The sequence below is a fragment of the Pelobates fuscus genome, chromosome 3, assembly GCF_036172605.1.
Source record: "Pelobates fuscus isolate aPelFus1 chromosome 3, aPelFus1.pri, whole genome shotgun sequence".
NCBI lineage: Eukaryota > Metazoa > Chordata > Amphibia > Anura > Pelobatidae > Pelobates > Pelobates fuscus.
Window position 1 is genome coordinate 49,187,740 of NC_086319.1, and position 21,058 is coordinate 49,208,797.

Genomic DNA, 21,058 nt, shown 5'->3' on the forward strand with positions numbered 1-21,058 from the left:
CTTTGGTGATCGGGGTTACACATAGCTCCACATAGCCACATGCATCTAAACCCACACGGAGGTACAACCATTGCCTACACACTAAAAAAAAGAATGTATTATCTGCATGTAATCTCAACCTGTTTCTATTATACAAAAAATGTGCATTGTCTAGCAATTACCCTATGTCTTATCTATGCCATGAAGCTCAAGGAATGCCGTTGGGGTACCTAGAGCCTGTTGTAATCACTATATGCACTGCAAAAATAAAAAATTCAAAAAAACTGTTTCCCCAGCTCAGAGAGCATGCATGCGTATGGATGGAGGGATGTGGGATTTAATCATTTTTATTTATTTTTTTCAAATGGCCTTTATACGGTACGGAGGAAGGCAGTTAGGGATATATTGGAAACTGAATGTTCCCCTTGAAGGGGACGTCATTTGCGCACTGGATTGATATGAGGCACGTGTGCCAAGGGTGTAACTAGCCCCCAGCACAAAAGTGGTCATAGTGGTTGGAGTAACTCTTTAAATAGCTTTTACAGAAAATAATTATTACAAAAATAGACTAAAGATAATAATTAAAAAAAAAAAAGAAGCTTCAGATATCAGTTTGGGAAAATGTCAGTGCATCCTTATTTTTGTCCTTGAAAAAAAATTGTCACACATAGAAGAGTCCATTATTAATATAAACAGAAGGAAAGCACACACATGGTTTGACGCAGAAAACTATAGCTGCTTTTATTACATCAGCATCAATCAAAATAGCATACAAATGATCAACGTTTCAGTCCTAATTTGAACTTTTATCGAGTCTTGATATATTTTTTTTAATTGATGTGTTCCTTAACCCCTTATGGACCAAACTTCTGGAATAAAAGGGAATCATGACATGTCACACATGTCATGCGTCCTTAAGCGGTTAAAATGTTTTGCTGCTCCCCCACCCTATTTCAGCATTGAATGGGTTAAAATGATTTAAACTCACCTTTATTCAAACACTTGTAGAGTCTCCCCAATGCATCTCTGATCCGCCTCCTGTGAAGTCATTTGCGATGACTTGGGTCTAATCAGATACTTCTCATAGAGCAGCAATGGCGCATTCTTAATGGGACTTTTAATGGGACCTTTAACTGAAACTACTCTGTTACTGAATTATTCCAGCTTCATTGAGTTTAAATATAACAATGTGATATGTTATTAGTTTAATGGTCAGAGTAGGTTTATACGTATACCTTTAAAGAACAGAAATAGCATTTTATAGTATTTACATAACCTTTAGAGAGGAGAGCATCCTGCGTTGCACTTAGTGTGTGACCATTTCAGACAATAATCAGCTAAATTCAATTTCCTGCTCTGGGTGGATCTGTAGTTTGTTTGATTACCTACTGTAAAAAATAAAAAGATTTACAGCTGTATTTTTGAAAGGATTATTTTTCCATTAGGTTAAAAAAATACAGATTAAAGCTAAATTTGGCCAATCGCCTGGGGGACATTTCAAAACTTTCAGTTTGTGTGGCATTCTCACGTAATTTTTTTTTTTGCTTGTAATTATTATTTTTCTATTGTATTCTCACGTAATGATTTACTACAATTTAAATTGAAATTAAGATATCCTGATCTGAATGATTCCCGAATAAACAGAAATAACCATGAATTACCACAATATGAAAACGCATTACCGCCAAGTTACGGACACAGTACCTCCAAGTTCATTCCTGAACAGTTCTTCAACTATTACCTAAAGAAACAAACAAATATGAGCAAAAATAGGCACGTCTGCTTGGTACGTAATCTACCAGCAGAGGAAATGCTAAATTAATAATCGAAAATAAATAAAAACATCCCACAAAATTCTACTCCCTTCCTCCTTTGTCTGTACTAAGAGAGATGATATGAGAAAAATAAGACTTTTTTATTTTTATTTTTATTTTAGACAATAATGCACATAGTCAAAAGTATGTATATTATTCTCATTAGTTTTTATATTGTACCACTAGTTTCCGCAGAACTTTCTAATTATAGAAAGGGGCTATTTAGAAGCGAAGAAGGCCCTGCTCAAAAACAGCTTACAATCTATGAGGATGTGAAGTAGGAGAATATATATCAATAGGATCCTTGCTGGTGAGGTGGCTCAGGGACAATTACTGGTGAGGTAGTATATATATGGATACACATATATAAAGTCCAGGAATGACTTAAAGCAATAACTTGATACAGTGTATTATCATCGGGCAGTTACACGAGGGGTATCTCCTTGGTACACTTTTTGGAGGGTAATGAATGTTCTGTTGGTGCTGTTGGTACGGCACATTCTCTGAAATTGGTTTTAACGAAGCAATTTGGCATTTTTTTCCTGAATCTTTTTTAATTAACGAAACCATATGGCAGAATTACCTCCATCCTCAAAAAAATGTTGGTTCGGTCAAAACTATTTTTTTTTTCACCGTGCAAGTTTATTGTGAGAACACATTGTGGTAGTCAGTCAACCCATTCTTCTATATTACTAAATCCTCACACTTTTCATGATATCTCTATAATGAGCAACGGAAAATATTAAATTGTACTTTTTATAGGGCAATTAAAGTTTTGTGATGGGGTTTGACTTCCTTTCTCAGATACACACTAACCTTGTCTATATTACGGGATCAATAGGACAGAAACAGTGTTACCCTATATACATAACTGAAAATAATTTTTTTGCAATGGACTTAATTATATTAGAATGTCCTGTCATTTTTTTCCATAGTACTCTAATCCTAGTTTCTTCAAGCAGCATCCAAGGTGATTTGGCAGGTTTCCATACTGTTGGCATGCTTCTTATACTTTATTATTGAACATAGCTATCAGTGATAATACATAAGTAGTGTTTTTATCTTTGAGATAGGAAAGGTAATTGTGTGTATAGTGAAAGAATTGTTGCCATCAGGGCTATTCCAGTGTTAAGAGACTCTTTCCACCACATTCATTAGGACGTATGAGAAATAATATACCATACTTCACAAATGTCCCTCTTAAGGACAGACCCTATATTGGGCCCACATCCCATTCCCCCCCCCCCCCCCTTTGTTATCCCTATGCCCCTCTTTTCTATGAGCTACATATTGTTCATGTGTCACAGAGCTCCACAGCAATAATACTCCCAGGAATGTGCCTTTAAACTACAATACATGTGTTTAGAAATCAGTCTGTGTAAATAAGATACATTATTTTTGTTCTTAATTACCTTTTAGTTACATAAATTGTTATTATTAAATCACCTACAATTTATCAGAACAGCCCTGCCCCTGGCCACACCCACAGCCACACCCCCTGAAATAATTGTGTCCCTCTCTGTCAATTTGAAATGTCGGGAGTTATGATATACACATGACTGCAAGAGCAGTAAAACTAAATTTAAGTAACTTAAAATAATTAAATTTAGATACGAATCAAGTAAATACTGTATGGATGAGATGAGCTGTACATTGCTGTACTGTACAGGGTTATTTAGAAAAATCAAATACCTGATAGCAATTGGGGCATGATCACAGCTACGAGAAATATCTCTAGATATCTTTATAAATATTATCAAGATAAATAACAACTTACTGCCAGAGTTATAGCTGGGTTCCATTACTAGGACCTTCCAACATTAGAACAAATTGCACCTGATGGCATTATGTCTGTAAATAGATTGATTGATAGATGGATAGACCGACAGATATCAAGATGGACACACAGACAAACAGACAGACAGATGGACGGACAGATGGTCAGGCTGTTAAAGCTGGTTGTGAAAAGAATGGGATGTCAAATATTTGGTTTATTGTATCACTTGGGCCCAGACACACCTGTTTTGCGGTATTCAGGTAAGTGCTGTTTTGCAGTCTGTAGATACATAAATATACTATTTGCTATTTTTCCCCATCAAACAATACATTAATAGGCCTACATCAAACGTAACTTTCTATAATATCAGTACTTTGACTAATACATCTGGTTGCTGGGAAGCAGATATCACTGCTAGATATTGGGATATTGGGATTGAACGGATAGAACGGCACTTCCTCCATTCAGTTATCTAACCTGCCATGAGTTACATTCTGTGTTTTCTTGATGAGTTATTGAAAATTAATCATTCACAACCTGTTCTTGCAAGTCATGTGTTTATACATAATATTCTTTGCACAACACGCAAGAAACAGATGGTATGGGGGAGGTCTGATGACAAAAGTGGAAAACAAATTTGGATTGTAACTACTGGATGCTAAAATGTAACAAGACGGGCTGTTTATCTAAACGTATACCATATGTAATGCTATATTGGCTGCGAGTGCACTGTGAGGCCGAATAGAAGAAATGATTTGAACATTCTTTGCATCTCATTACTTCCATTACCAAGGGGATTCGCACTTAGGCTGAATGTGTGTTTAGTCTGCTTTCGTACTTATTTCCTTCCTTCCTCTTTTTGAAAATATGTTTGTGCCTTTCGCCTCCTCCCATACGCCCCCTACAAAGTCATTTAATGTGTCTGTACAGAACGAACGAGCAGAGCCAGTGTTTGTGAACACAACACAGTTTGATATTCAAGGTTCATCGCACGCTTTCAAAAGATCTTGACAATGACATTGTTATGTCTGTCAAAAAATAGCAAATAAACAGCAGACAACGGTAACTACTTGATGGAGAAGTTCAAATAACAAAACAAATAAAACTAATAAATATTCGCAAATTCCCACCTTTGAACTATTAAGATACAACATTTGGCAATTGAAAAAAAACTTTGTAATGTCATCATGTTACATAATTCCCCCCCAAAAATGCTAAATTTAAAGCACAGAAAATGATATGAGACCTCTATAGGAATAATTAGGAGTAACACTACATTTCCAGACTGAATAAAGAAATGTAGTATACCAAAAACAAGGAGACATTTATATTTTAATGTCACACAGATTCGTTTTAAAAACATATATTTTAAATGTTTTTTGTAGTGTTCGTATGGATGTTATATGTTATGTTGCATGGATCTGGGGATGTTGCATGCTTCCTGAAAAAATGCAGATTGTAAATAATTACTTTTAGATTCTAACCAAGTAAATGTTTGCTGTATTGATGTTAGCAGTACACGGTAAATGATGAAATCTAATATCTGACAGCAATTGGTGCATGATCACAGCAATGACATATATCTATCTACTAACAGAGAGAGATATTATGAAGATAAATAAAATCACTTTATGACATATGTGTAACTGAATTCCATAACTAGGATTTCCAACATTGGAGCACATTGTGCTTGATGGCATTACCTCTATAGATAGATTAATAGATGCATAGACAGACATTTATGTTTTAATTTGCTTTTGTATTACACAGACATGTTACAGTGATGCCGCCCACCCCATGTGTTCCCTATAAAGGGTTAATAAGTGTGTAGAGGGTTTAGAAAGATACCTCTCTCTGTTTAATTAGAGATTTTACCTTTTGGCTGAATTATTAATGGAGGACTCAACTAAGAGTTTTTGCCTTGATTTGGCAGGAGAGCTTGCACTTTAATGGGCATTGGAGTGATACTAAAAAAAAACAGTTATTTAAATGTGCACAGGGATTTGGGATCTACAAGTAACTTTTGTCTTTGTTTTTTTTCTATTGTATGTATTGGGGCTTCTGTGTTCTGTGGTCATTGCTGCCGCCCAGGAGTGGTGGGAGACTGAGCGCATTTTGTATGTTTGCATAGACAGGCAGATATAGAGATAGGTGAACAGACAGGAGACAGGTGGACAGACAGATTAATAGACAGACGGTTAGGCTTGAAAGTTAGTTCAGTAGTAAATTAGCTGTAGGTGAGCAGATAGGTGAGATTAGAACATGGGAGTTTAGACTAAATGAAACAGATGATCTCCTGCAGTTATTTTATTTATTTTAGATAATCGCCACCGTAAGTGTTGGCTTTTGCGTGTGTTTTCTTTATTTAAATAAAGGTCACAGAGTAATACTTCCTTAAACGTCCATCTCAAATGTACACAGGCATTTTACATTTTTAAAAAGGAAAATAGTAATGTTTGGAAATCTGTAGAATATTCTGCGTGTTAATATATAAAGTAATATAAAAAGGCCAAAATTAATTAATTTGTGTACATTGAAAACAGAATCCAGACACCATCAATATCTTGACATACACTATATTATATTACAAAACAATATACAATATATTATAAACTGTGCTGATATAAAGTATTGTTTCATGGCCAGCAAGGCCCTAATAGCGAAATAAAAAACGTGTACAGATTATTTAAATATGTCTTGTATTTACAGCAAAACACCGTAGTAGTCTCAAGTCACAGGAAGCTACAGTAACAAGTGACTGCAGTGTACCCATGGGACCTACCTCAGCCGGTAGGGGACTTGCCATTGCTTTGGAAACAGCAGCTGGTAGCATTTTCTGTGACACACTGTATCACAAATATATTTATCCTGCATCCTAGGAATTATCATTAAAGAAAAAAGTATCGTAGCTATCACAAGCCTAACAGGAACTGCAAGAGTACAACCGACTACATTTGGCGCAACATCTACTACGCATTATAAATGACAACGAACCACTTTGCCATCCGAGGTTCCAAGGAATAAATGTCTAGTTTTATAATTAGACTGCGAGGATATAGAATGGCTAAGGATCTAAGGATATAAAATCGTATCATTCTTGGTTTATCTACCAAGCCTCCAAATAGAAATGCATTGAGCGGTTGGCAATTATAGGACTAATTAGTGAGGCAATTTTTGCAAAGTTTCATCATCTTTCCAAAGCCAGGTGCTTAACACACAATACCGAACATTAAGGAATACAAGCATCGAGATATGATCGCAACTATTCTGATTCTTAAAGGCTTCCTATTTTACATTGGTTAACAGTAAACTGAAAATCTGGAAGGTAAGTCTTTTTTTTTCATTGACTATAGAACTGATAAAACCATCTTACAGCTTCCTTTAAATTAAATATTTTAGATCAATTTCACCTTGCTGAATCCAAGACTGCGTCCGTCTGTTATTATCGCGTAAAATTCATTGTGCAATCAAAAGCAAGATGCTAGGTTATTATCTCTAAAAATGATGCCGAATTGTAAGTAGGAAGCCACTAATAGCCAGCTAAATTTATTGATCATATTACCGAATGAGAGTTTCATCCTGTATTCAATTCACCTGAATTATTTATATGGAGTCTGCGTTCAGCAAACTGTCTGCGTAACAATTCCTTAGTGCCATCAACTGCATTTATTGATTTTGACATATTTCACCATAGGTTTAGGGGGTAGATTTAATGTCAGTTGAATCATTTTATTTATTACTTTTTTCTTTACATATTTTCTTTCTACCATTTTATTTTTGTTACATGCAAAGAGACCAATAATCTACATTTTAAGATTATTTTTTTTCTTCATTTTTTTGCAATATTGCCCTTGAATTAGTTTAGTTGCTTTATATCGTGTTGAATTCGGGACTGGTTAAATTTAAAATGGACTTGAGAACACTGATTGGTCAAATGTTTCATTAAACTCTGCTTACACTTCATATAATAGGAAAGGCTCATTTTTATGATGCGTTTATTGAACACAATTAGAGAATTGCAGAGAAAGGACAAATGAGATTATTGGACATAACCAATCAAATTGCTTTGTAGGGTGTGTGTGGTATGTTGAGAAACAGTCTTTGTACCAGTAGTCCAATAGGATAAGTCATTGTAGAACTTGATATTTTAATCTCTCGTCTGAAGTCTTTTAAGATCAATCAGATATTCCCTAAAATGTGAATTGTTACGAATTCAAAGTGAATTCAAGGTGGATTTAAAGTTTTTTTGACAATATAGCCAAACTGTAAATATAGCTAACTTTGGGAAGCTTTGCAGAAACACATTATTAGCCTACAATTTGAAATTCATCTTGAATTAATTTTAAATGACTGACAATTCACACTATTGTAAAGAACCCTGGCAGATTCTCAGCTGGTGGTATCTGAACACCATAGGCTAGATCGTGAGATCAGGCTTTCCATCTGTACCAAATCTAGTGTGATATTACCAGTATTGGGCTTTTGGCCTACCACACCGTGTTTGTTTCTTGGTGTCCCTATTATGTGCAAGTGTGTAGTGCACAGTTAAAACATAAATACTGAACAATAAAGGTAACATTAAGATCATATAGTTAGTTCCAAATATATAGTCATTACTTGGTTAATGTATGGTGATGTAGGCGTAAGAGTTATCGCATACTAACTGAGCAGTACCAAAGCTTCTATTGTATTGCATGTGGTGTGGGATTTTATATCTGCTGTATCTTGAGATCTAGCTACAAAGGGCTGCTATTGCTGCAGTGATTCTATGTCTTGGCTGGATTGTTGCTCGTGAGTTGAAGTCAGTTAAAGGTTCAGACCACAGGTCAATACATTACCCAAGAATAAAAGACAGCAGGCATTTTCGTGTGTCACATGAGTGCAGCTAGGTGACCGCAGAGCTCTATGCCCAGTGTGAGGGCTGTTCAGGTAGCTCTGCTAAGTCAGGCTCTCTGTTAGTCGGTATATGGGTTTACACTTCTAGTGTCTTGTTCCGTCAGGGAGTGAGTCAGACTAGGCCAGGGGTAGGCAACCTTCGGCTCTACAGATGTTTTGGACTACATCTCCCATAATGCTTTTACAGCCATATTGCTGGCAAAGCATCAAGGGAGATGTAGTCCACAACATCTGTAGAGCCAAAGGTTGCCTACCCCTGGACTAGGCTATGAGGTAGGGGGGGGGCCTGTGCATCAGTCTGGGATGTGAGTTGAGTCTCATCCATGGCATTACATCTTGTGGGGCCTAATGCACAGTACGGCATGTTAGCATGAAGTGCTAATGAAAAGAAAGTGAAAAACATAAAATATAGTAACATAAAGATAGAACCGCATTTGTTTGTTCAGAACATCAGGGTGTTCTCAGTTAGCCCAAGAGTCTAACTGAGAATTGAGGCAGTGGGTGCTCGGGTGTTCCTGGAATTCTCCTGAAGCAAGAGTGCAAGGGTGGAGTCCAGATTAAACCCATGGAGCTTCGAACCGCAGTTGTTGTATTTCCTTAGGGTGGTAGGGAAATAGTGAGGTTGTGAGTACCCAATTTTCAGGACGTGGTTGCCACGCAAACCTCCGGTTTTCTTCCTTGTGGCATGAACGGTGTAATCCTCGCTGGGTCCCAGCAGTGGGCCGTGGCAGAGGTTTCTGAGTGCCTGAAAGGAGTTAGGGAGTCCCCTGGCAGTCCGAGTGTGGAGCGCCTCTGCTCCTTGCAGGTCTGTTACTGTGTATGTCGAGCTGTTTCGCTGGACTTGCAGAGCCCTCAGTGTGCGCCATCTATATTCTATGCCGCTCTTCCTTAAAAGTGCCGTGAATGGTTGGAGGGACCACTTCCATTGTAGAGTGTCCCCAGACAGATCAGCATAGAAGGTAAGGGCTGCATTTTCGAAAACATATGGTGTTTTCCCTTTTAGGGTCACGAGGACCGCCGCCTTATCAGCGCCAGTGCGGAATTTCACTACAACATCTCTTGAGGCTGAGGCTGGAGCTCTCTGCGGTTTAGGGACCCGGAAGACCGCCTCAATGCTTGCATTTCTGGCCTGTTTTGGTGTTAGAAGTGCTCCGATGAGCCTCCGTGTTAGATGCGGGAGTTCCTTTGTTAGGATATGGTCGGGGACGACCCTTATTTTCATGTTGTTGTGGCGTCTATGGTCTTCGAGAGCTGCAAATTGTTGGTCTGTGATCTCTTGTTTTTTTAGCGCCTGCACTTCTGTCTGGAGTTTGTTTATGACTTGTGCCTGCTTGTCTAAAGAGGCCTCCAGTACCCCAATGCAGCCCACCAGGCCTGTCAAGTCCTTGCGGAGCTGGGCCATGTCGGCCTTCAGTACTCTTTGCAAGTCGCCTAACAGGGATCACAGGGTCTCTGTGGTGACCGGGTCGGGTGGCCCCTTTTTTAGGATTGGCTGCGTTAATGGAGCAAACAGAGCAGTCATCCAGGCTCAGATCATCCGAGGAGTCTGTGTATTCAGCAAGGCCGGCGGCCGTTTTGGGCCCATGTGCCCCTTGCGTCTGCCGGAATAAATCTCCGATATCGGGCCCCGTTTTGGATTTATCCTGTCTTTGTTTTTTTTATTTTCTCCCCATATCCCCTGTGGGTCCGTGCGGTACCCTTGCAGTACTTTGTTTAGTTAGAAAAACAGGTTTTTAAGCAATATGGGCAGAGAGCCCATCGATGTGCGTCCATCTCGTTCTCCCCCTGAACTGGGCCCATTCTTAATGGGCCTGGCCAGCATGATTGACAGAAACCCTGTGGTGCATTCCTGCTAGGCTGACCTGCCCCTTCTTCTAGTTCAGACTGCCCATATAGGCAGTGCCAGTGGTGTGGGTTGTGTAACTAGCTACCCCATTGAGGTCTGCCCACCCACTGCCTGTTTTACTTTATGTCCTATGTTGGGTTGTATGGAAGATATCCGCAGGGCCGGCACTACTTATAGGCCAATTAGGCGGCTGCCTAGAGCGCTGCTTAAGGGAGGCGCCGGCACTAGCTTTATGATTGTTGGTGCCGCGGCGCCCCTCTATCAAGTTTGTGCTGCAGGCACCCCTCTGTTATTTCAAGTGTGCCACCGATCAGGTTACCGGGAGCTAGGAAGCACTTACATTGATGCTGACTAGCACCTGGTAGAACACTGGTCTGGAGGCATCCACCTCAGCTCTCAGAGAAAGGCCCTCCTACCAGGCATCCAATGCAGCAGCGCGACGGAGCTTCAATTGCTCGCTCCCGCCCCTTCCCCTCTATGTGGGAAGAAGTGGGCGGGAGCATAACAGGAAATGTTCTGACAAAGAAAGTGATGGGCCGCCAGGCGCAGGAAAGATGAACATAGGAACAGCAACGAAGATAAGATGTGTGTTAGTCTACTTCAGTCAGTATGTTTATGAATGTCAGTCTGTATTAGTCAGTTTGTGTCTGTATGGGTCAGTGTGTGTCTCTATGTGTGTGTGTGTGTGTGTGTCTGTATGGGTCAGTGTGTGTCTCTATGGGTGTGTGTGTGTGTGTCTGTATGGGTCAGTGTGTGTGTTACTGTATGGCTCAGTGAGTGTGTGTGTCTGCATGGGTAAGTGTGTGTGTCTGCATGGGTCACTTTGTGTCTATATGTGTGTATCTGCATGGGTTAGTGTGTCTGTGTGTATGTGTCTGCATGGATCAGTGTGTGTATATGGGTCAGTGTGCATCAGTCTGCATTGGTCAGTGCATGTGTCTACTTGAGTCAGCGTGTGTTTGTCTGCATGAGTGGGTGGAGCGAATGGGGCGGCAAATTTTTTTTTTGCCTAAGGCAGCACCGGCCCTTGATATCCATTGCCATTATTTTTTCTGAATGTCATAGTTTTGGTATTTTTAAAAACAAAAGACTGACCTTTTGGGTAGTAAGATCGTTCACTAAAGGCACTCCCTCGCACTCCCTTAGAAAAAATAATCAAGAAACAATGAGTTAAGACATGTCCAGGTCCAATATTTAAAGCCTTTTTTTATTTATTTAAGTACATGATTTTAAAGAGACATCAATGTTTTTGAAAAGTCATCATCAATAGGAAATATTTACTAAGGCCGTTTGTTTAGATAGGGACGTTTATTTCATTGTATATTATTATTATTTTATTATTTATATAGCGCCAACAAATTCTGTAGCACTGTACAATGAGACATGTATATGTGAGTGTCCATTTGTGCGCATGAAGACAGCACCCGTGGTGCGTGAGATGAGATTTCAGACAGACTGACTTCTACTGAGTAGTGGGTTGGCACATAACTAAGTTTGTTGACATCATAACACGTGAGTGCTACATTATTCATGAAATCTAAGCTCAAAGGTTCTGGGCTGAACAACCTGTCTGACAAACCTGACAAGTTTCTAAATATGTAACAGTCCGTTAACCAACAGATGCTAGCTTTAAACAATCATTTAGTAGGTCAATGAGCCAAGACTTGAGACACAGGTCAATAGAAATCAAGACTTCATTAATGTAGAAGCTTTTTTTAATTTATTTTTTTTACTATTTTACGGTTAAACAGTGAAGATAATCACTCATACATTGTTAGGGGAAGGATTTCTAAGAAATGAATAATCTTTACAATACTATTTGACTTTTTTTTAAAAAAAAGTAGAATGTCCCCAAAACAGCATGCATCTCACAACATATACAAATGAACTGTCTAACATAGTCACCACAAACGCAATGCATTTCTATATTTAAAGACGTTTGATATACTTGTGTATACAGCAACTGTTTCTATCAGCACTTAATTTAAATCTATATATTATAGATCTATTGAAACGGAAGCTTTGGATAATGATATGCTTTACCTGCTTGCTCATAAGGTTTATTCTGTTGCTGATTCCAAACTACATTTTACAAAATCATATTTTGTTAACAAACTAAAGTTCCTAGAGATGCTCTGTATTATGTTAACAAAATACCCACAAGAAAATAAATTATTTACTGGAGTTTTTTTTGTAATAATGCTTTACCATAGCTGAATTAGCTACAGTGATTCGCTGTTTGTTAAGCATATAGAAAATACATGCATATAGGACCAGACTTAGACAAAAAATTGGTTCATACATTTAAAGGGTGAGCAGCCGAACAGGACTAGTGTGAGGGTATATTGTGTCATCACTAGTCATCCACTTCCCCAAACTGAGCATGTCAGTTTTCTACCCCTGCAGGGCAGCCCATGCACGGAGCCCTCAGCAAACCTTGTTTTCTTATTTCTTTGTTAGTAGACACCAGAGATGTTATATTTCCATACATGCAAACTTTGGCAAGTACGATTCACTAGCAAAGACGATGAGCTGCCCCCAAAGTTAAGTTTGGGTTTTCTAACAATCAAAGAAAACACCCAGGACAGTGTGACAATGGTCCAAAATCACGACTGTCTCACTAAATTGGTGAATAGTATGGTATTCGTAAAAATTAAAATTATAAGGAGACTGGTCCCGTAGCTGCTGCATTCTGTGCATTGAGTATATAGAGAAGACACCATTTATTAAAGAATCAAAGCAAGAAAGGGATCTCACTCAGACATGGATTTTCAGTGGAGAACATTATATTCCAATCAGGATCTTGTCATGTCTTTCAGATGTTGAAAATGGATGTAAACAAATTGAACACAACATTGCTGCGGAGGTTTCGGCAGGGAGTTGCGGCAGCCCTAGGCATGCTGCCACAGCAAGTTCACATCAATCGACTGAACGTAAGTCCAATTCACTATACATGTTATGTATATCTTTGTAGACTTTCAGAGTTTGTCAGCAATTGTCAGGAGTTGACCAGGACATTGCATATTTAGTTAATTTAGAGACATTTTCGAGTGTGGCTAATTTAGTGAAATCCTTGTTGAATAATGTATATTTTGATAAATATGTAACTGCTTTTTTTTGCCAATTATATTATAAGTATATTGTAGGTTGAAACGTTGCAGTGATAAAGCTTGATAAAGACCTTTTAGGTCGAAACATTGCAGTGATAAAGCTTGATAAAGACCTTGTGTGTCGAAACGTTGCAGTGATAAAGCTTGATAAAGTCCTCGTAGGTCAAAAGGTTGCGGTGTGACATTGGGTTTGAATAAATTGCCTACTTGAACCTTGGAGTGCCTAAACCCATCTTTATTTTCTGTATTTTGTACGTGTTCTTCAGGCCAAAAGTTACCAATCCTGCCCTGTCAAGCACCCAAACAAATTCTGCTAATTCAACTTTTAGGGCAATTCACACAAGTTGCCTTTTTCGATGTTTTAGAGAAGCTAGTACAATAATTTATACAACTGGAAATTAATTAATTAATTCATCATTTAGATATCACAGATGGACTTTTTTTTTTTATCAACCACAAGATCAGTTGCAAAAATTACTGTATATTTTAAAGAGTAATTTTGGGGTAAAGTAGATTTATGACAGAGAGTGATGGCAAAACTGTTTATTTCATAACTTCCTTGACAAATCATTTCTTAGGAAGGTTATTTTGAAGACAATGTTTCCTGACAGCTCGTTAGGTTGTGCTGACAGTTTATGTTGTAACTAACTTGTGTTTTTATTAAAGACATGTTAAAAAGAAGAAGTTAAACAGTTCACAATATTTCTCCTTCATGTAGGGTAAGAGGAATTGTGTTGAGCTCTTCATTTCTCCACTGAACAAAAAAATTGGTGTTCCGGAGGCACTTCCTTCTGCCGAAGTGTTACGTTCGCTGAACTTGCACACCCTACACCAAAGATTGTCCCATTTTGGAATTACTGAAATATCTGCAGAGGTAAGTAGAAAACCTGATAGATTTTTGTTTTACCATCTCACTACCTTTGTTCAGAGGATAAAAAAGGCAGATATTGATGGGCAATGTGCTAGAGGAAAAAGGCATGTTATCACTTAATTTTTTATTTTTTTTGTATTATGTTCAAGTGCATTTATAGGCTTATGTACTGTTTTTATATAGCTTAATGAATATAAATCTTATTATTATAACTGAAAATGATTAAGCATTAAAAATGTCAATCACACAGTGAAATATATAGAAACCATACCTCTAAAATGGTTAATGTGTGCAGTGGATGCTCGAACTATTGTATGGACAAAGATGAATGTCTACAAACCCTTCCTAAATACCTATATTTCTGTATAATTTTAACCTAAAATATAGTCTGTCCTTAAAAAGAAATAAAATCTAAATTTACACTCTGTCATGACCTTGAGCAGGTCAGATAGGAGACTTTGGCCAGGGTTGTTATTTGAGACTTTATTGGTGCTTTTAGACATATTATGAAACTTGAGAAAAAAACTGAATTAAGGCAATATGCCACAAAACAGGATACTTGCAAATAATAAAGAAAGTCTGTGATTTCCAGGTAGGTTTGAAACAAAGTCAGGTTGGTATCAAAGGCAGGCTGATTACAGTGGCAGGCTGGTTACAGTGGCAGGCTGGTTACAGTGGATGGCTGATAACAGAGGCAGGCTTGTAACACAGGAAGGCTGGTAACAGAGGCAGAGGTCAAAATCATACGTAAGAGTGGAGCAGGTTTGAAGGTAAGTCTGGAGCAGGTTGGTATGGAGCAGGGTTGAAGGTAAGTCTGGAGCAGGGTTGAAGGTAAGTCTGGAGCAGGTTCACAGGAGCCAGGAACTAAAGTATTTCAGGCAAATCACCAACTTCAATGTAAAGGCCCTGAGGTTAGTTGGGTGTAACTTTTTGTAGCTGAAGTGAGTAACTGAGCAGGTGAGAGTCCAGAACTAGAGGCAAGGGAGGCCACTAGTGGTAAATAATAAAATCAGAGCTGGAACTTGTTTGAAAGTAACAGAAATAAAAGGAACATAAGTCTTGTTTGTCAGGATATGATCACGTCACACTCACACACACACTCACACACATAATCATATACATACACACATATGCATATACACACACACACACACAGATTCATGTACATACACACATATGCATATACACACCAACATTCTACACAAACACACATTCATGTACATAGACAAACATATTCACACAAAAAAATTCAAACTGAGTGTGTGCTGGCAAGATTTCTGGTTATCCACTGAGTGCTGATAGGTCCTTCCAGAAGTTCCACATTGTGGGTGTCCAGCACAGGGCTCCTTGAGGGATGCTGGAATCCAGAAAGATATTGGTTTCCAAATAAAGAGGTAAGTAACCTCTTTATTTTAAGAGGAAAAGAGGGTCCAGTAATCCAAATAGCCCATAGAACATCCCAGCATTATATATAAATACATTTATTTATACCACTGCAATGTTCGTTTCGGTAAGATTTGTAGAGACCGCAAAAGGAAAAACTGTTGCTATAGTTAAGCCAGAAAGGATAACAAGACCATTGTTAAAAAGAATGGGTCTAGCCATGCGTGGTCAAACAGATACTGTATAAATATAGAGGAAACACACTGACAGGTTTACTTTGTGAAGGAGTGGTAACAAACATTTTTTTAAGAGCAAAGTATGTAGTAATTCAGAATATAACAGAGGACTACGGTGTAATAGTTAAAGGGATACTGTAGGCAATGTATCTGCTTCATTGCAGGTGGTATAGTGTCTGGAGTCCCCCGCTGCTATCCTTCCATTCAGTGTCAAACTGTTTGCAATGTTTTAATGATTTTTCAGAGTTCCCAGCAACGTATGCCCCCTGTACGGCTCGGCTACTGAGGAAGCGTTAGCCTAGGCAGCCATGGCTTACTGTGATTGGCTGAGAATGTCAGCTGACTACTTTTAGTCTATCACAGTTCCCATACAGGTATGAATAGGTATAGCTAGGTATAGTTTGAAGTAACTGTGTGGTCTCTGCCCTAGTCACACCTCCAGTGGAGTTGGGGTTATAGGAAGCTAGGGGCAAACATTCAGTGTTAAACTGCTTGAAAATGTTTTTACACTGAATGAAGGGATAGTATCAGGGGACTTCAGGCTCTATAACCAATCAATGAGATGATATGGTTACAGTGCCTACAGTGTCCCTTTAAATATCTACAGGTTATCTTTTGGACTGGCTAAGGGCAGTAGTAAGTCAGTTAGTGGAGACATTTAAAAATAACCTTGTTACCAGTTTGTACTTTTGGCAAAGACCATAGGGTTTATGCCAAAGACTAATGCTGTTACAGGAATGTACCACGTGGGTAGCATGAGACAAAAGTATAAGTTTTTTCAGTGTAATGAAGAAATGTTACATTTGACAAGAGTTGAACACTGCATTGCTAAAAAATTCAAATGGAGCTGTTTTGGATTTGAATTGATTTTCACGCTTTGGAACAATTTCTGGATCCTATCAGATGAATTGTAAGATGTCCATCCATGAGCAGAAACTTTTACCTTAACTAATCAATTTCCATTAACAGACACACCACTTTACTTTAAATGAAAGACCATTCAATTTCATCTATACCTTGTCCTAGCATAATTATTAGAACATATATAGAGCTTTAAATATATCTAAGTATAAATATGGCCCCTTCTTCGCCTGTCAATCACCTGTTTGCATAGATTTCTATACTGAGTGACATTGAAAGTTTTGACCTAAGTGACAGGGTAGACCAGGAGAACCCTTCTATAAAGCTGCAGCTTATAGTAAGGGCTAGGTTTGCAGTCATTATTTCTATGGTGAGCGTGTCCTGAACTTGCTAGAACAATATATGAATGAAGTGACAGAGGTCTAATGCACTTGACAATGGGTAGCTATGCCCTGCGTGAAAAACTGCTTTCATGTTGGTCCAAGAGTGTAGTAAATGGCCTAGGACTCGGAGCCCTGTGTTAAAGCACCAGTGCTTGAGAGGAAGTAACTATTAAAGGGATTCTACAGTGTTAGGAGTACAAATTTGTATTCCTAACACTATAGAGCACTCTGGTTGCTTCTACCCCCTTCCCTCACGGCAGCTAAATAGTTAAAATCTCCTTTAGTTAATTATTCAATACCAGCACCGAAGTCCCTTGGCACTTGGTTGGAACTCCTTCTTCTCCGACGTCACCCAACGGGGGAGGGCCAATGCGCATTGACAGTAAGTGCTGAGAGTGCATTGGACCTTCACCATAGGAAAGCACTGCTTTAATGCTTTCCTATGGGGATTTAACTGATGTTGGATCTCCTCGTGCAGAGTGTGAGGACGTCCATTGTCAGTTAGAGGACCAAAAGTTTGTTAGCAACTAGGAAATGCCTCTAGTGGCTGTCTGATTTGACAGTCACTATAGGCGGTCTTATTCCTGCAATGTAATTATTGCAGTTTATCAAAAACTGCAATGATTTACATTGCAGGACTGAGGGGGACAGAGACAGTGAACCCAGACTACTTTAATAAGCTGAAGTGGTCGGGTGCTTATAGTGTCCCTTTAACTATAAATTGTATTAATCCACTTAAATGTAATGTATCTATATTATCATTTCTCTTTAACATATTAGAATGTTAAACATAACGTTATGTTTACAATATATACACCTGCAGTGAATTTTCATAGGGTTATTTGCTGAAGTGTAAATTTTTTGGGAGGTCAAAGTGAATTTTAAATTTTCAACCAAAAAAACCTGACGAATATTTTTTTCCAATATAAGATTTGGAAATTCATTTTGAATTCACTTTGATTTCATGCCAATTTGCAATTCTGATGATAACTTTGACCGCGTTTAACACACCTGATGTTTAGAAGCGAAGAACATGGAGTAAAAAAAACAATACGATGCCTCAGGGAATTACACACTGTGATTATCTTGTAACACGTAAAAAATGACGTTTGCAAGGAGGACATTTCCATTCTTAAAGCCTCTTCTTTAATGACAGGTTACAGAACAGGACTGGAGCATTTATAATGCTACACAATGAATTGCAGAATTGCAAACTGCAAAATGTCAGGCAAAACGAGCCAAGCTGCAATTCTAGCGGAGTTGGTGAATTTTTCCAAATCATTTTTTTTTTGCATTCTTTTTTTTTTTTTTTTTTTTTATTCTTTATTTATGCGTGCTTGGTTTAACAAGTTAACAGAATCACACAGAAACAATGGTATGACAATTTGAGCGGAACAGTGAAATGGTGTTAACATATATGACAAGGTAGCAAGCACATTTTTATATTGCAAGCAAGTTGGATGACATACCCGGGGTCTACAAGGTTGTGGCAGGCATAGTGACATGTACGTTAATCCCCAGGTGTACTACAAGTGTGAGAGTGTGAAGATGCTCCCTAGTTCGCGTTCTTGTGTGTCGGTGTGTGTGGGAGCAGGTGTATATGAGTTGCAGGTAGGTTCAGATGTGTGGGTTCGGATGCCCTTGTGTACTCGCCTGTGGGGCACTGAGTAGTTCCATGCTAATTGGGCTGACATATGTTGGGTGCTCCGGTAGGCGTCGTACCCTGTGTGGCATCTCTATCCCCCTATCCCTGGGGGTGGCGGGGGTGGGCGGAGTGGTGTTAAACCAGAGTGGGCGCCAGTGTTCTATCGTGCGTGGGGGGCTGTCTGCCGCTCTTGGGAGAGCGGAGGCGCCAAGGCTGTGGTTGCATTTAAGAAAAAAGGGAAAAAGAGAGAGGGAGAGGAGCACAGAGACATGTGTGCAATGCAATGTGTGATGAGTGAGTTGCAGCAGTACAACTAAACAATAAAAGGTAAAACAATGGAGATGGTTGACTCTGGAACTGCTCTCATCACGGGGGGTCTGGGTCTTCCCTTAGGCGGTTGTGACCGCGCCTTGCGTATTGTCTCTGGGCTCAGTTCTTGTGCAAGGTCAAGTGGGCAAAGGTTGTGGGTTATATAGTGACTGTCCTGGATTGGAGCTGTCCTCTGGGTCCCAGCTCTCCGGTTGGCTTACTGCCGTGGAAGGTTGTAATCCCAGTGCCCTCAGGAAGGTGGGGGTCCCGGCTGGGGATGCAAGGTGGTGTGCAGTCCCATTGTGATGGACAAGCAGTGCGCCACGATTCCAAAGGTCTTTCTCCTCAGCAATGTGGCTCTAGTAACGTCCTGGAAAAAGGAGAGCTGAGCGCCCTCAAATGTCAGCGGTGTTATGCCTTTTATGGCGGTCATTATCAGTATTTTGTCAGACACTGTCAGTAAGCGCAGGATAACATCTCTGGGCGTGTTGGGTGGTAGGTGTGTGGTGCTCGTCACTCTGTAAATCCCGTCCAGAGTTAATTTCTTTGCGGTTGTCTGTGGTAGGATTGTTGTGAGCAGCCTCCGTGTGTAGTGCGGTAGCTCCTCAGTCGTGACCGCGGCTGGAACACCTCTGATTTTTATATGCGTTCGACGTTGTTTGTCCTCCAGGGAGGCCATCTGCCCAGCCAGTACATGTTGCTCTGCTTGGAGTCGGAGGACCGAATCCTTGAGGGTGGACACTGTGTCCTGTACGTTGGTGAGGTCAGCCTCTACATTTCCAACCCTCTCCGTTACGGTTTGTATGTCAGCCTTGACCATCGCGACATCCGCTGCTAGCAATTTTGGGATGTTGCTCAGAAGGGCCTTTAGGTCCCCTTTAGTAGTGGGGGCTGAGTCGTCTTGGGAGTCAGGTGGCAGCGGGTGTTCCGCCGGGAGGGCCGTTGGCGTGGCTGGCTCACCTTGGTTGGGTTCGGGTGCCGGGCCGGCTGGAGGTCGGCTGGGGGTCGCAGGCCGAAGCCACATCTCCCCAATATCTCTGCCTTGTGTGTTGGGGCCAGCTGAGGCTTTGTGTGAGCGGCGGCCCATGGTAGTGGTACCCGTGTCCGGGTTGGATGCATAGTGTTCTAGGAGGCTTCCGCCGAGGTAGGCCTCTAGGCCTTGAGTTGGCGATGCGTGGTAGGCCGCGGATTTGCGCCTCTGCCAGAGCTGCTTGGGTGCCTGGAAAAAAGGCATCAATCTGTGCGGTATGACGAGGTATAACGAGGCTCGATGGGGCTTTGTTTGGGGGATTTTTGGCAGATTATCTCCGGGTTCGGGAGAGCAGGTTTAGATGGCGTCTGTACAGGATGGCTGCCAGGCTCCGCCCCCTTTATTCTTTATTTTTGCAGTGCATGTTCATATAACAGCTGCATGTGGAGGTACCCCAACAGCAATCCTCCAACGCATTATAGTCAATTGTAACATAGAGGTACATGATGAAGCTTGCACATTTTTATATTTATGACTAGTTTGAACAAATATATCTCAAGACCTGCTTAGTAACAGTAAGATAGAACAAGTATAACTTTGGTTTGGGAGGTCGGAGACATAGTGACGGTAAGCTTAGTGCTACAGTGTATAGACGGACTAAACCATACTACATGAGGCGTAGCTGAGTGTGTGGTTGACATTGTAGTTACCCAGGGCAGTATTATGTAGAGTTATCATATGATGTAGCATGTGATTTGAGGATACATCGTAGATTGTGTAAGTTGAGTGGTTCTAGTATAGCTGTCTCAATGGTTTATAATACACTCACCTCAAGACTAGTCCTAACTAGTGGAAAACCTGAGTACAGGCCCAGGGAGGTCTTAGGTTGGTGGCTGGTAGAGCATGGTATGCAGGGCTCAGAGGCGGCAGAAAGGGGGTGGAGCTCTAAATAGCAGGTAGCAAGCCTGAAGGTACGCC

At 40.0% G+C, this 21,058-nt stretch overlaps 1 protein-coding gene across 2 annotated transcripts in view; it reads left to right on the plus strand.

The window, feature by feature from the left end:
• The window catches only part of PTPRR (protein tyrosine phosphatase receptor type R), a 177,852-nt gene that overhangs the window by 55,327 nt on the left and 101,467 nt on the right, over nt 1–21,058 (plus strand). Inside the window, exons 1-3 of one of the 2 annotated variants that reach the window (XM_063447012.1) lie at nt 6,464–6,895; nt 13,132–13,245; nt 14,141–14,296. In XM_063447012.1, coding sequence (XP_063303082.1) covers nt 13,132–13,245; nt 14,141–14,296 — 270 coding nt within the window. In that variant the 5' untranslated portion in view covers nt 6,464–6,895. Of the gene's footprint in view, nt 1–6,463; nt 6,896–13,131; nt 13,246–14,140; nt 14,297–21,058 lie in introns of those variants that run through there. The other variant, XM_063447011.1, reaches the window with a different exon arrangement.